The following is a 12,165-nucleotide window of genomic DNA, read 5'->3' as shown; positions in this document are numbered from 1 at the left end:
AGCACACTGTTAAACCAATAAATTGACACTGCTAAACCAATAAATTGACACTGCTACGATACTCTTAATTAAAGAAGACATTGTCAATAAACACTATGTTATTAACAAAATGCAAATGTTTCACAATCATTTTCTTTAATCTTTAACATGGCTCCTGAGGTTGGAGTCATCATCCTATTGTAACAGATTCAGACCCATGTGGCTGTGGCTGGACAAAGTCTCTTAACTGGATGAAGTTTTCACAAACTAAATCCGCAACAACCTTCTTTCTTCTCCACCTCAGACCAGCATTGAACCCTGACTCTACATGGATGGGCTTTTCTCACCTCATGTAGCAGCCATCACTGTGGCTACTGTAGAACTCTCATTTAGGGGAAAAATTAATATCTTAAATGAGAATGAGAGGTGTGATTATTGCCTATGGAGAGATCCACTCACTTGTCTGTATCAGAGCATGGGAACCCTTTGAGAAAAAGCTTCTCTTATTTCGGGGGCACTGGACAGAATGATATAGGATTTAAAAGGTCCTCTCCATGTATCTGAAACTGGATGTATGGCCTCAATAAGCCTTCAAATTGATGCTTCAGGGTAGAAATTAAAGACTGATCATTTATGTTGAAGAAAGAGATGGACCCACCTTCATAGTCTAGAAAGACCCCCACTCTGCTAGGGGGAGTTTTTACAGATACACTTTCTCTATTAACACCGACTGTGAAATACTGTTGGGCTGTCCACAGTCCAAGGACCCAGTACCCACTGTTGGAAGACAATTTCACATTTGTCCCCTTCCTGTCCACATCATCCCTGCATACTCCCAGATACCATCTTTTGTTAAATCCCACATCTACTTCCCAATAATGTTTCCCGTTCTGGAAACCCTCAGAAGCCACCACACATGTCCTTCTGAATCTCTTCTCTGAGAAGGCCACTTCCTGGGCAATAGTCATAGATGATTCAACTTTCAGATCAGAAGTGTAGATGTGAGGGTGAGCCGAGTCAGGGTCCAGAGTCACTTTCTCTGGGGCATAGTAGGGAAGAGCGGGAGCATGAGTTATTGGACTTTGCCTGGGACAGTAGGTTGACCCCTTTCAATGTTGATTGTCTAAGGTTGGGATCATGTAAGTCCCAGAGCTGGAGTCTCCAATAGACAGTGCACTGGGACTCTTCCCTCATTATTTGTGTAACCTCATTAATTACTGGAAATGCCAACTGTGAGGTCATAACTCCTATCTATCACCCCAACCCTACATCTTTCTCTATACTTAATCTTGTCTTTGGTTTGTGAGACCCAAGGGACCCCACTATCCACCATCCTCTCATCTACCTAGTCTGCCCAAATGTACTTTCTTCCCCTTATCCCTACCTTCTATTTCTTGAAGCTTTGCTTATGATACCCACACTGTCCACTTGGGCCCTGCTTTTTCCCCTTCTAGACTTGAATCAAGAATGTGTCTGAGATAAGCTGCACTCTGGGGTTGATGAGGAACATCACAGATTTCTCATCTGTAGGTCATGTGTTTCCCAAATCTGTTACTGGCCCACTCCCTCTTTAATGCCCACTGGAAGCTCTGTCCTACTGTCATCTCCTCAGGTGCTGGTACCTGCATATTTCCGGGCATCTCTCCATTCTGAAAACAAGCAGACAGATTGGGCAGTTCAGTGCTCACATGATAAACAGGAGGAAGAAAGAGGAGAAAAGACCAAGGGTGATCTCCCTTCTTTTTCCCATTAATTTTTTATTAGGATATATTTGTTGTATAGGGGGGAATTCATTGTGACAATTACAAATAGGTACATCGATTAGATCACCTCCACTGTCTCTCCCCATTTACCCCTTCCCTGTCTCACTTAAAAGTACTGTAAGAGATTTTACTGTTCTAGTTTGTATATGAAATCAATCAATCATATTTCATCACCTTAATCTACTTCATTCACCCTCCTCCCCCACAAGTACCCCCCTTACTGTATACCTATATTACAGTCCTTTCTTCATTATTAATATCTAAGTTGATATTCAAAGGGTATCCCTGCTGTGAGAATACTTTACTTTGGTCCACTTGACCATTTCCATTACTTTCCCTTACCCCTTTACCTCCCACCCCTCATTTTGCGGCAGCTTTCAGTACATATCCTTATTTCCTCTATGTTCACAGATGTTATGCTTCACAATATTGTTGCTGCTCTATTGTTCTCTTTTCCTTTCCCTCCTTCCCCAAGTTCCATACAGTAGTTCCCCTATTACAAACTTGTTCTGCATATGAGTTTGTGTCTGATCATGTTTGTTTTTATGTACATTTCTATCTTTTGGATCTATCTTCCACATATGAGAGAAAACATGCAGCCTTTGTGTTCCTGAGCCTGGCTAACTTCACTTAATATGATGTCCTCCAATTGCATCTATTTCCCTTCAAACCGCATGTTGTCATTATTGCTTATGGCTGAGTAATACTCCATTGTGTATATATACCACATTTTCTTGATCCACTCATCAGTTGTAGGGCATCTGAGTTATTTCCATAGCTTGGCTATTGTGAATAGTGCTGCAATGAACACTGGTATACAGCTGTCTCTATACTGACTTACATTTCTTTGGATAGATGCCCAGGAGTGGTATACTGGATCATAAGACAGTTCTATATTTAGCTTTTTGAGACATCTCCATACTGCTTTCCATTGATTGCCCTTTTGGGGTATTCCAGATCCATAAGAATTCTGATGAAGATTACGGTGCATCTCTACAAAGTGCACCTACCCATGTCTGCAACAATTTCAGGATCCCCATCAGTAACTAGCATCTGCAGGGACCCATGGGCCTGTTGTTAGATTCCCTAAACTATGGATTTGGAAGGGAAAGGTAAGTGGGGAGTGAAGGAAGAATATATTTCCTTACCTGCCTGTGTATGTCTTCTTTTCTGATCTGAAACCAAAACACAGAGAAGGTTCAATCCTTGGAATTGGGGTCCAGGGCAAAGTGTGGGAGGAAAATTATGAATGTGCTCTTACCTAGACTTTCCTGGAGATTTACTGAAACAAAAAAAAGAATATTCAGAAGTGATACAGATCTGAATAAAAGTTCAAAGAATCAAGCCAGGGAAATGTCCTGCAGCATTTTTACCATCCTGAATTCACATACCCTTAAAAAAACTCATGAATGGAGAGTTCCCTCCATAAAATAGATCAGCAGGAATACTATAGACAATTGTAAGGAGCTTAGAGACCCTGTTGCCCATCTTAAGCCCAAAACTCCTATTTATCTGGTAATAAAATAATTAGTTAATTGATGCAGAGAGTGAGTCAGCTCTTTGCATTTTCTGCCCAAGTTTCCCATTTAGTCTGGAGCCACAACTGCATATAGATGGCTCAACCAGTGGAGCAGAGAGGAATCCAGAACAAGTGTGAATGGATGGCTCAAAACATGAAGCACTCACCTAAATCTGTCTGCATCTTCCCTGAAACAGAAGCAGAATGTTTAATGGTCAACACAGAAGTGTGAAAGACGTAAATACAACCATGGCACCTTCCTCAGGTGGGATAATCTGTGATCTAAAGGACAGGGATCCCTTAGTACTCTTTCTGTGCTCCACCCAAACCCCAATTCCTTTGCCAGTGTCTCTACATGGGGTAGACAAGATATAAGGAACATTCACTGTGAAGAGAGAAACTGCTATCTAGGATTCTGTGGAAGGGAAAATTGAGGTTAGGGAAGGAGAAGGTGTGTGAGTAAAAGATACAGAGTTATGATATGCGTTCTCAAAAGGCTGTGTCACACTCCAGGAGGAAGAAATTGTTTCTTGAGGATAAAAACTCTTATTGGAATATTATTTGGGGTTTTGGTTTTGGGGTTTTTGTTGTTGTTAGGGTGAGGCATTTTCTGAAGGAGTCAGAAAGACTGTGGTCCCTATGACCCAAGTGAAAAGTCCCAGGATCCAAGATCTGGAATAAAAGACAGGTGCCTAGCAGCATCTGTGACCCCAGCACTGCTACAAGCATGAATTAGCATGGGCCCACACATCTCTCTCCCTCACTTACACTGAATTTTGGAGGACGAAATTTTCTGCCAAATGGTAGCACCACATAAGACAAAGAAGAAGATCAGCAGTAAAATAGAAACGAGTCTCCAGGGTGAGGGCTGGAAAAACTTCTCTGAAAAACAGTCACATAAACCCTTTAGTGATTGTTGAACAGCAAAGATAATTTAATTTTCATTTAAGGGCTCTCCTTATACCCAAAGAAGAAATAGGTATTTAACTATAATTTCTTCTTCAGGTTTAAAACTTTGTATTTTTGTATAAGTTTTGTACCGTCTGGATTTTATTTTACATATAAAAAATGAGGTAGAATTGTAACAGAAAGTTAGAGGCTAATTTGGCTAAAGGCATTAACTCTTCATTTGAGCCTGTGGATACCTGCTGGATAATTAAAAACAGGATAAAAGGTTGGCATGTCTGCTTTCATTTGCATCTGTATCCTTTTGCTACCTTAAACTCTGAGTCCAATTCCTGTTCACCTCTGCCTGTAGACATGTTAATCATTTGAGGAGTGTTCTTCTAAAAGTGGTAATCATCCCTCTCCAGGCTATAAACACCAAGATAAGAATAATTAAGATACTTTCAAGATTTGCAGGGATGCTATAATCAACAGATTGTCAATTGCCAGCTTTTACAATGTCCTGTTCCAGACTATCAGAGCAGCAGTTAGACATTGTTAATCATTACCCTAAGCTCAAAGTGGGGCACAATCATTGACCTAACTGACTCCATCTTACCTTTATGACTTGTTCTTTTTATAAGTTATTCTTTCCTGCAGTCTCCTTGGACCAGGAACAACAGGTCTCATTGATAAACATCTTGTGATAAGAATTTAAACTACCTCCCTAAGCAGTAACAACTTTCTTATTGCCAACAACGAAATGACCAATCTTGAGATAATGATTAACAAGACCTCTCCTGACCAAGACCACCAGGTTTTCAAACCTCCAACACTTGCTTTTATTACTGTCCTATACACCAAAGCCCTTGTCAGTATTCCAAAGACAGGGTTTAGAATGTTAGTAGTCCCTGTTCCTTCCTGGTATGGCCATACTGAATAAATACCTTTCCTGTATTGACCTGCTTGGTCAATTGGGGTGAGTGACTAAGACTGATAGGTTGGGATCCCCTAGAATTGGGCCTCTGTCCTAGGACCCCAGTCACATAGTTTTGATTTTATTCTCTTCTGAATGAGTAACTGTGACAGCGTCATTTATTGAATGGACTGTCCTTTACATGTGCAATTTCACCTTTATGCTTATGTTTAGGATTGGATTTGGTTCCTGACTCTCTGTTCTGTGCATTGTTCCATTTGTCTATCTCTCTGGCAGTAATTGTTGACTGGCTTATTCATAACAGCTCAGAGATATGTCTTTATATATCATAGACTATATATAACTTGTTCTTGCAACTGTGTCTTCCTATCACTTGGTCACTTGCTTTGTTACATAAATTTTGCAACTGACTTGTCCAATTCCAAAAAGAGGTCCTCTGACATTTGTCTTGGTGGAGTTGTAGCCCAGGCTACATTGATCCTTCTCACTCAGTCTCTCAAGTGGTAGATTACAGACATGTGCCACTGTGCCCAGCTCCTCTGAGATTTTGAATGGAATTTTAATTTATAGATCAATTCTGGGAGAAATGATAACTTTAAAATATGCATTTCTTTAAAATGTTACATCTCTCTTCCTATATTAGTGTCTTTAATAAAGTTTTATAATGTTCTTTGATAAGGGTTTGTAAATTTTATCAGACTTATTCTTAGTTAAAATATTTATGTTGGTACTGCAAATGGCATGGTTGTTTTCCTGTGTTTACAGATGCAATTTATTATTAATCTTATACCACATGTCACGATGAACTATTATGAACTAAATAAATTTATTTGAATGTACTTTATCTGAATATTCCTTAAGTTTATATATGTATATATCATATAATCTGTGAATAATGGCCATATTATTCGCACACATATTACTTCTTTTCTAAAAGTTACAACCTTTTTTCATTTTTTCTCTGATTACAATGGCTAGTGTGTTCATGTTGAACAGAAATGTTTAATACAATCGATTTATTAAATTCCTTATTTTAAATAACATGATTCCTACTATAGCTATTTTTATATATCTTTTTCCTAAATACTTGAGATGTTTCTATTTGTTTGTTTTTCAGTGCTGGAGATTGAACCCAGGATCTCATGTATGCTAGGTGAGTGCTCTACCACTGACCTAAACCTCAAGCCCTCTTTTACTTTTGTGTTACTATGTTTTATGCCATAAATAGGTATTAAATTTTCTCCTTGTTTTATTTATAACAATTAAGAAAATTAATGGTCTCCTTTAAATCATTAAGTTAATAATTATATTAGTTTATATCCCAGTGCTGATCTAACATTTCATTCCAGAATAAACTCAATTCAGTCACTATTATGGTTTTTACGTACTTTTGATTTAACTTACGAAAGTTCCAAGAGACAACTACATTTTTGTTTCTGAGTAAGTTTTGTCAACACTGTTTCTTTTTTTATCCCTCCTTATTTATTTTGTTATTAAAATTATATTAATAAAATAAAATGGATTTAATATTTCCTATTCTGCTTCCTATCAGATTTAGTGTAAGACTGAAGTTTTCTTTGTCTTGAACATTTGATAGATTTTGTATGTAAAATAATAGAGCTTCATTGTCTTCTTTGTTTAGAGACTTTAAAATACTGATTCAATTTCTATTGTGGTGATATATTTTTCCTTGCATTAGATTTGTATTTTATATTTTTCTATGAAATTTTTATGTTGTCACACTCAAACAGGATTTCACAGTTATTCTATACAGTTTCTTTTAAATCTCTATTACATCTTGATTCTGCACCCTTATTATTTCCTGTATTGTCTAATTGTGCCAACTCTCTTATTTTTTATTAGTGTTTCCTGAAGCTTATATATATATATAAATAGTATTTTGAAGCATTAAACTTTAGCTTTGTTAACCTGAAGTACTTCTCAATTTATTTTTGTAGCTCTCTGTATGATTTCTACCTTTTTTTTCCTTTTCAACTTATTCTGAAAAATTTTCAGTATAAACTATAGTCTTTTCATTTAATGATATAATGAAATAATACTTAATAATATAATTTTGACTCAGAAAACTTTAACTCCATCTTATACATAGTGATATATTGTGATTTCACTATCATTCAATCCTAAGAAGTTTATTACAACTACTATGCTTTTAATGACTTTTATTATTTTAAATGTGTTTACACATTTTTCAAACATACAAGATTTTTATTATTGTCAGTTAGTGCAACTATGTGGTCATTAGAGAGCATTGCCTAAGTGACATTAATTCCTTGAAAGGTTCACCAGTCACTCTATGAGCTTGTACCTGGTGAAGGTTTATAAATATTCACATGTGTTTCAAAATAATTTTGAGGGCTACCCAGTCTTCTAAAAAGTTCCACTAGATTAAGCTTGCTAATTTGGAATTCAAATTTCCCATAATCTTACTAATTTTCTCTACCTTTTTAATGTTTTGGAATGCATCATATACATTTTCCTACCAATATTTGCATTATATGATTTAAAGATATAAATATGGACATATTTAAAATGTTAATATTTTCCTGGTGAATTAACTTTTTTATTAATGAAATAAGCAGTGCTTTTTCTCTTCTATTTTTTATATTCTAGACAGTGGCATGTATGTTATGGTTCTTCTCTGACTAATATGTGAAATTTTTCACTTTTTCAATAGCCAATATATTCCCTGTCTTCTCTTCTTCCCACTATCCATACTTACCTCCTACCCACACTCTGGATTCTACCTCTTGGCTCTGGTCAGGGAGCTGAACAGAGCATGACACACTCCCAGAATTATCTTGAACAGTAAGGGAGGTCTCCACATCAAACCGGCCATGCATGTCTTCCTTCACCTTGGTGTCTAAGGGTAAATTAGGACCCTCTGGACCTTTCCACCTCACTATGGGTTCCGGAAACCATCCTGAAGTTTGACAGAGTAGCTGGATGCCTCCATCAACATATTCCATGACAGAAATGAGAGGAGTGGAGCCCAGTTCTGGGAAGAAAACACAATGAAATGAATGACAGCGCTTTTTTTGTGGTTCTGAGGATTGAATCCAGGTCCATGCAGATGCTAAGCAAGCAATCTGTCACTTGAGCCATGCTTCCAGCCCTTATTTATTTTTATTTTGTTTTTGAAGTAGGGTCTTATTAAGTTTACCTGGGCTGACCTTGAACTCACTATCCTCCTGTTTCTGCCTCACAAGTAGCTGGGATTATAAGTATGTACCACTACATCCTGTTTGACAGAGCATCTTCTAATGAGGCACTCACTCACTAAACTGGAAGACAATCTAAAAATATATTCCACTGTAGAAAGACCATTAAGTTGGCACAAAGGAAAGAATGATTATTTGGTCATGGTGTCCTGGAAGTGACATTTGTGCCTTGCTATGTAAAATAAACAGAAGCTTTTTAGAAAGACAAATGAACAATAAGGAGAAGCATACCAGGAAGAGGGGCATACAAAACCATCATGGGAAGAGTAACCTTAACATGGTCATTTGTTATCATCACTATCCCATCCCAAAGAGGACTTACCCATCATGTGCTATTTCTTGATCTATATTAAAATCCTAACTGCTCCATTACAGAAACTATTAGAAGTAGATGTCATGGTACACAACTGTAACCCCAGTACCCAGGAGGCTGAGGCATAAGGATTTCTAATTCAAGGCTAGCCTGGGATATGTGGTGAGACACTGGCTCAAAAACAAAGCAACACAAAAAACGATTAGAGATGACAACAAATTCAGCAAATTTATATTACAAAAAGCCAGTCATATTTGTATAACCTACTATTTCCTACCAGAGGAGGAAATCAAGAAAACATTTTCATTTGCAGTATCATTAATGTAAATGTCATAATGTACTCCCACTACAACAATAATACATTAATGTAAAATAAAACAAAATTTCATTTTTGATTTACCATGTATGAATAATACAAGGAATTTTATTTTCATAATTCAATGTATGTGTACAGTGCACTTTGGAAAAATTTAACCCCTCCTTTATATTCCCATTCCCCTCTCCTTCTTCAGTGGAGCAAATCATAAGGCCCTGAGTTCAAACCCCAGTACCATAAAAAAAGTCATTTTCAAAAGTCATGGGCTAGTCATGAGAGTGGCTCAAGTGGTAGAATGCCTGCATTGCAAGGCCCTGAGTACAACCCCCAGTGTAGTCAAAAAATTCTTTAAAAACATTGAAATGCTCATAGTCTCCTTATTCCTAAATCCCTTCAAGGCTGGAGATATGAATCAAGTATTAGAGCACCTGCCTAGCAAGAAAGAAGCCCTAAGTTCAAACCCCAGTACTGCCAAAAAGTTTAAAAAATTTTAAATATCTTGAGAGAAGACCTCCTGATTGAGACTGAGGCACTGGTGTGGAGGGGCTGGTATAAAAACAAAGTGCAATCACAGTTCAAGGTATCTTGAGATACCTGGCCACAGTGTATGCAAGGAGATGGCCAGGAGAGGCTCATCAAGAGAGAGAAGGTTTGACTTGGAGTGAGCTGAGAAGGATAGGGAGCTCGAGAAGGGAAAGGCACAGTGTTCTATTGACTTTTGACAAGGATGACTATAAATATTCAACTGAGAAAAGAGAGTCTTTTTAAGACCCAGTGCTGGGAAATTGGATATACACATGCAAAACAAAGAAACTGAACCTTTCTTTTATAACACACACAAAAATTAACTAAAAATATATCAGAGACTAAGATGTAAGGCTAAAATTATAAAATGCTTAAAGAAAACATAGCAGGGAAATTTGATAATATTGGATTTAGAAATGATTTCTTGGATGTGACAACAAAAGCCCACAAAAGAGAATGAGTAAATAAATTGTTTTTGTCAAAATTAAAAACTTTTGTAAATCAAAGGACAGTATCAAGAGAACAAATGACACAGCAACCTGCAGAACGGGAGAAGACATTTGTATATCATACATTTTATAAGGGATATATAAAGAATTATAACTCAACAACAAGAAAACCTTAAAATGGGAAATACTTTAGTACATAGTTCTCCAAAGAAGATATACAAATGTCCAATAATCAGAAAAAGATATTAATATCACTATTCACTAGGAAAATGCACAACAAACCATTGTGAAATACTGCTTCACATCCATTAGGATGACTATTCTTTAAAAAAATCAACAAGTATTGGTAAGGATGCACACACATTAGAACCACTGTGCACTGCTGGTACAAATGTGAAGTGGAATAGCTGCTATAGAAAACAGAATGGTTCTTTCAAAAATTAAAACTACAATTATACCATGTGATCCTGAAAATCTACTTCTTGGTATATATCAAAGGAAGTAAAAGTGAGACTTGAATAAATATTTGCATGCCACTGATTATAACAGCGTTATTCACAACAGCCAAATGTTTTTAAATACTTAAGTGTATATTGGGAGATAAATAAATAAATAAAATGGGATATATATATATATATAGTTATATACAAATATATGACTATTAATCAGCTGTAAAAATGAATGAGATTATAATACATTCTACTATGCTGAATGAACCCTGAAAATAGTATGCTAGGTGAAATAAATCAGACACAAAAGAACAAATACATGATTCTATCTATGAGAGGTAAGTAGAAGAGCCAAATTATAGACCCAGAATATAGAACAGGTATTACCAGGCTTAGGGAAAGGAGAAATGAGCATTGTTGTTTGGTGGGTACAGAATTCATTTGGGGCTAGGTAAAAGTTCTAGTAATGGTTGCACAAAAGTGCCACTGAATTTTATACTTAAAACGATGAAATTGTTGATTTTTCACAAATGGTATATTTTACAGTAACAATCTTTCTTGTAAAAAGGAAATCTATTCTCATTAAAAAACTGTTCAATTACAGTATTGGTCAAAAACGTAAAGAGAGATTTCATTGACAAGAATATAATGATACCCATAAACCCAGAAAAAAAAGATATCAATAACACCAGCCACTAGTGAAATGAAAATTGTAGTAATGGAGAGCAGATCAGTGATTTCTAGGGACTGAGGATAGTAGTGAGAAAGGAGGAGAGTGTGTGTGACTATAAAAGTGCAGTAGAGAGAGGTTTTTGGTGGGACAGTTTAACGTTTTGATATAAATGTTCATAAACTTGGTGCTGGTTACAAGAATCTATACATGCAATAAAATGCATATACACAAGACAGAATGAACTGACAGTGTCAGATGTATCTTCTAATTGGCTTAATTTATTATTATTTATTCATTTATTTACCTGTGCATACATTGTTTGGGTCATTTCTCCCCGTCTCCCCTCCCCCTCCCTCTCCCCGCCACTCCCCTCGCATCCAGACAGAACCTGTTCTGCCCTTTTCTCCAGTTTTGTTAAAGAGAAGACATAAGCAATAATAAGAAAGACAAAGCATTTTCTCTAGTTGAGATAAGGATAGCTATACAGAGAGATTCCTAGCATTGCTTCCATGCACAAGTGTATTATAGCCTGAATTTGATTCATCTCTGCCTGACCTCTTCATTACTTCCGAGTCACCTTCCCATATTGACCTCTGTCGTTTTAAGCTTTCTGTAGCTCCTCTGCAGTGGGGACATCAAACACTTTCATGTTTAGGGTTTAATTTTTAATCCCCTCATTCAAAGTTCAGGATGGTTCCATGAGACACCTCAGTTACAAGTTCTCTGAAATCAGCAACTGACCTGTTACCTCAAGTTCCCAGAAGGCCTCCTCCTCTTGAGACTGGGAACTGAACCAGCACCCATACAAGCCTGCATCTGAGGGAGTGACCTTCTCCAGCCTCAAGATGGCACGTCCTTTGTCAAGGGAGTCCCTCACAAACTCAGTTCTTCTTTGGTACTGTGGCATCTTCATATTTTCCTGGTCTTTCCTATCTCTGTAGAGATGGACCACAGCATACAACTGATCCTTGAAGAACCGCACTTCCATGGCTTCTGCACTTGTCTCAGGAGACAGGAAGCAAGAGAATGTTGCAGTCTCTCCAGCCAAGACCCGGATGGACTTATTTGGCCCAATCACTTTCCACTGGCCTGTTGGAGGAAACATAACAGATAACTGA

General features: G+C 37.1%; 1 protein-coding gene across 1 annotated transcript; it reads right to left on the bottom strand.

The window, feature by feature from the left end:
- Positions 1–268: 268 nt before the first annotated feature.
- LOC141417946 (butyrophilin-like protein 3) lies at positions 269–12,165 on the bottom strand. The gene is made up of 4 exons (XM_074057407.1): positions 11,789–12,165; positions 7,824–8,099; positions 3,429–3,449; positions 269–1,018 (listed from the first exon to the last, which is right to left on the bottom strand). The coding sequence occupies exons 1-4, from the start codon at positions 12,150–12,152 to the stop codon at positions 483–485; spliced, it is 1,197 nt and encodes a 398-aa protein (XP_073913508.1). The 5' UTR covers positions 12,153–12,165; the 3' UTR covers positions 269–482.

Source organism: Castor canadensis, chromosome 16 (genome assembly GCF_047511655.1).
Source record: "Castor canadensis chromosome 16, mCasCan1.hap1v2, whole genome shotgun sequence".
Taxonomy (NCBI): Eukaryota; Metazoa; Chordata; class Mammalia; order Rodentia; family Castoridae; genus Castor; species Castor canadensis.
The sequence above is the reverse complement of the archived record's forward strand: the minus strand, read 5'-3'. Positions and strand labels throughout refer to the sequence as shown.

Coding starts and splice junctions, on each gene's coding strand:
- LOC141417946 (XM_074057407.1), bottom strand. CDS start 12,152: ATGTTTCCTCCAACAGGCCAGTGGAAAGTGATTGGGCCAAATAAGTCC. Junction 8,100..11,788: donor CTGGGAACTTGAGGTAACAG/GTCAGTTGCTGA, acceptor TTTTCTTCCCAG/AACTGGGCTCCACTCCTCTC. Junction 1,019..3,428: donor GAAGATGCAGACAGATTTAG/GTGAGTGCTTCA, acceptor ACTATGCCCCAG/AGAAAGTGACTCTGGACCCT.